General features: G+C 39.7%; 1 protein-coding gene across 1 annotated transcript in view; it reads right to left on the bottom strand.

Moving 5' to 3' along the window:
* The window catches only part of ptprn2 (protein tyrosine phosphatase receptor type N2), a 147625-nt gene that overhangs the window by 23913 nt on the left and 120556 nt on the right, over nucleotides 1–3156 (bottom strand). Inside the window, exon 14 of the mRNA XM_008396736.2 lies at nucleotides 307–454. Within this exon, the coding sequence (XP_008394958.1) occupies nucleotides 307–454 (148 nt within the window). The remainder of the gene's footprint in view (nucleotides 1–306; nucleotides 455–3156) is intronic.

Below are 3156 nucleotides of genomic sequence, written 5' to 3'. Positions count from 1 at the left end.
TATATATATATAGACAGAGACAGATTTCCAAGAAGGGATTAATAAAGTAAGTGTATTAGACGCTTTTTGGCAAGACAGCTGCCAGTGATTGTTTGCTTTGGAAGCATATGTTCCAAAGTATTGTTCTGGCCTGTTTATCAGTCTGCTTTTATACTCCATCTGTTTAAAAAAAGTGATGCAAACACATTGCTGACCCTTCATTCTTCCCGTCTTGGACATGATAGAGACACTTTCACAAGCCAAAGAGAACAACAACAACAACAAAAATGAAAAGAAAAGAAAGTAACAGATCTGAGGCAAACTTACAAACGACCACGGCATCAGCTCGGTTCCTCTTGGAGTTCTGTTCGCCTTGGCCAACGCTGCAGGCGCTGGGCTCGGCCTGGTAGGAGCAGAGCGCCTCCCACTCGCGCTCCAGACGGTTCTTGTTCTTCAAGTGGTCCTCCATGTACGACTGCAGGGAGAACGGAGAGACCATTTTCAACAAGAAGCCAGAGCAAAAAGGAAAAAAATAAATAAATCATTTTCTACCAGCGGTTTCTAGTGATTGCTTATTGTTGTGTATCAATCAAAATTCGAAAAATACTAACCGAACAATCAAAATAGCAAATTATGATTCCTGAGCAACTCGGGAAAGAGAAGGAAGACACCGAGGATCAAAGTAGGGAAGGGTGTGATAATGTTGGCATATCTGTGCATTTGTGTTTGACCAAGAAGAAACACACAGACACACACTTGCACTCGCACGCATACACACTGACACAATTAGGACTCCTGAAAGGTTTGTCTGCTTTGGAAATACTTCAGGGGTGTTTCAATCACGTCCCTCACTGCTTGCACAGCCGCTGATAAGATTGTCTGCATTTAAGCCGTCGGTTGGAGAAGACAAAATTGAATTCGCTCTAGAGACAAAGATGGAGAAAGAAAAAAGGGGGAGGGGCAAGTAGCAGCCTGCCTGCCTGCACACGCGCGTGCGCGCGTGCGTGTGTGTGTGTGTGTGTGTGTGTGTGTGCATTCTGCTAAACCAGGGCAAGTCTTATGGAGCTTAGAGTTTGTGCTGGCAAGGAGATTCTTATTCTTTCTTATTCTTTTTATTTTTTTTTTAGTGTGGAACATTATTCCTGTATCATGGCTCTCTTCCCGACGGGGGTTAGATGGTTCAGTCCGCCTATTGTGCGAGAGAGAAGATTACAGACTCATAAACTGATGTCAGGGATCAGCTGGCTAATACAATGACAATGATACCCAGATGTGCCGTGTTTTTATCCCGTATTAAGAGCGGTACATAGGTAGGCCGGGCAAAGAGGTGATGCTCCGCTTTCGCTATATTGAATTCATTCATTCATCCTGCCTGTCAGCCACAAGGAAAATCTTTGAAAAAGGATAGTGACAATTACTTCCAAAAAGATAATCACAAATAAGCTTGTCCGGCAGAATAATAGGCTATTAACCTGTGAGACATCAGGAGTGTAAATTGAGGTGACTTTTCTATAAATTTTCCTTAAAAAAATCTCAGTTTTTATTACATTCTTGACGTACAAACAACAGGTTTGCTGTACTTGTTATATTACATGTTATGTTCCACAAATTGGGCAACAATATCATTCGGACATGAGGTAGAGGGGTATTTCACAACATTTTAATAGAAAACACCAACCAGAATGAACCAATCTTTCAGTCAGAGATTAGATGATTGGAAACTAGAAAAGCAGATCTTTTTACTGATCAGTGAATGTCCCACACATAAGCACTAAAACGGGGCCTGAAGAGATCTGTGGTTTGGATGTTTTTACTTTGGGAACAAGACTCGGTTAGCTATATTCAGGATCACTGAGGAGTTTAAATACGGAGCCAAAGGAGGCAGAAAAGCTGCAAGAAGATTCTGGGAAGAAAAGTTTACTTTATATTTTCTAGCTACTGTTTCTTCAGAATCTGACAGAGAGTTCAGGAACAAAAATATGAAGACAAATTCACAGAGGTGGAGCTCCACTTGTACACTACTATATTTCAATCTGTTGAAGACTCATGTTTGATCATTTATCGTCTACTTTGAAGTCTATATTGTTAAAAGGAGTGAATGGCATATACTTAGTTTTAGTGGTGTTATTTTTATGGGTATTTATGTTCCACAATCTGTGATGCAGAGAGACACAGCACAACGTTTTCCAAACCACTTCAATTGAGAATGTTGGTGTAAAGTATTTTCTTGTTATTCATTGTTCTACTTTCTTGTTATTCATTGTTCTACAATGACATTAGAATCAGCTAAAATTTGTATCGGTAGGTCAAATCTTTACAAAATTGGTGATCAGATCCCAGTCACAAAACTTCTTATTAATGTAAGCTTTATTTTCTTTTTAAAGGTTAAAAAAAATTGTGCTGTGTTTGGTATCAAAATCAGTTTAAAGAACTGATCTAAGCAGGGCTTGAGACCAGGAGAGTTGTGAAAAAGAGTTTGACAGAAACTTGCTTGACTTGTTTAAATTCCTATAAAAAAGTACTTCATTTTCTAAACATGTTAATTTATCAACACTCTCTATATAATAAATTAAACTTAAACTCAAATATTTTTCATCCCCTTCTTTCTTTGCTTCTTATTTATCCAAACCTGGGAAACAACATGGCTTTTCAACGTGCTTTGAGAAACGGTACAAAAGATTACAAAGATGACACCCAGGTTCTAAAGTCTTTGAAAAAGTCACACTCCCAGAGATTATTGCAGTTGAATAATAATTAAAAAATGAATTATTTTGCTGTATGAGAAAAAAACCCATCGGTTTTAAACAGTGAATAACGCACGCAAGCTTACATATGCTGAGTTGGGCGCCTTCTACGCAAAGTAGAATCACTTTTCACTGCACTTTTGTCACCCCACACAAGAACCCTCTGCAGCCCACCTCCCCCTCTGCCGACCAGCATTACATCTCCATGTACTCCATGCATCCAGTCTGAATTGCATCTATTCAACTGATAGCCGCCAAATCGATTGCATTCCAAATTCATAATTTTTTTTGCAAGCTTAATGCGATGCAGCCAGCAGAGTCCCTGTATTCAGCCCTCCATTTTTTTTATTTTTTAGGAGGGAGGCAGTGGACCGTGGCGTATTCCAGAGACAGGGTAACGAAGGCTTGGTGAATAGGGGGAGGTTGGGGGTGG

This window comes from Poecilia reticulata, linkage group LG20 (assembly GCF_000633615.1).
Source record: "Poecilia reticulata strain Guanapo linkage group LG20, Guppy_female_1.0+MT, whole genome shotgun sequence".
In the NCBI taxonomy this organism is placed as follows: domain Eukaryota; kingdom Metazoa; phylum Chordata; class Actinopteri; order Cyprinodontiformes; family Poeciliidae; genus Poecilia; species Poecilia reticulata.
The sequence above is the reverse complement of the archived record's forward strand: the minus strand, read 5'-3'. Positions and strand labels throughout refer to the sequence as shown.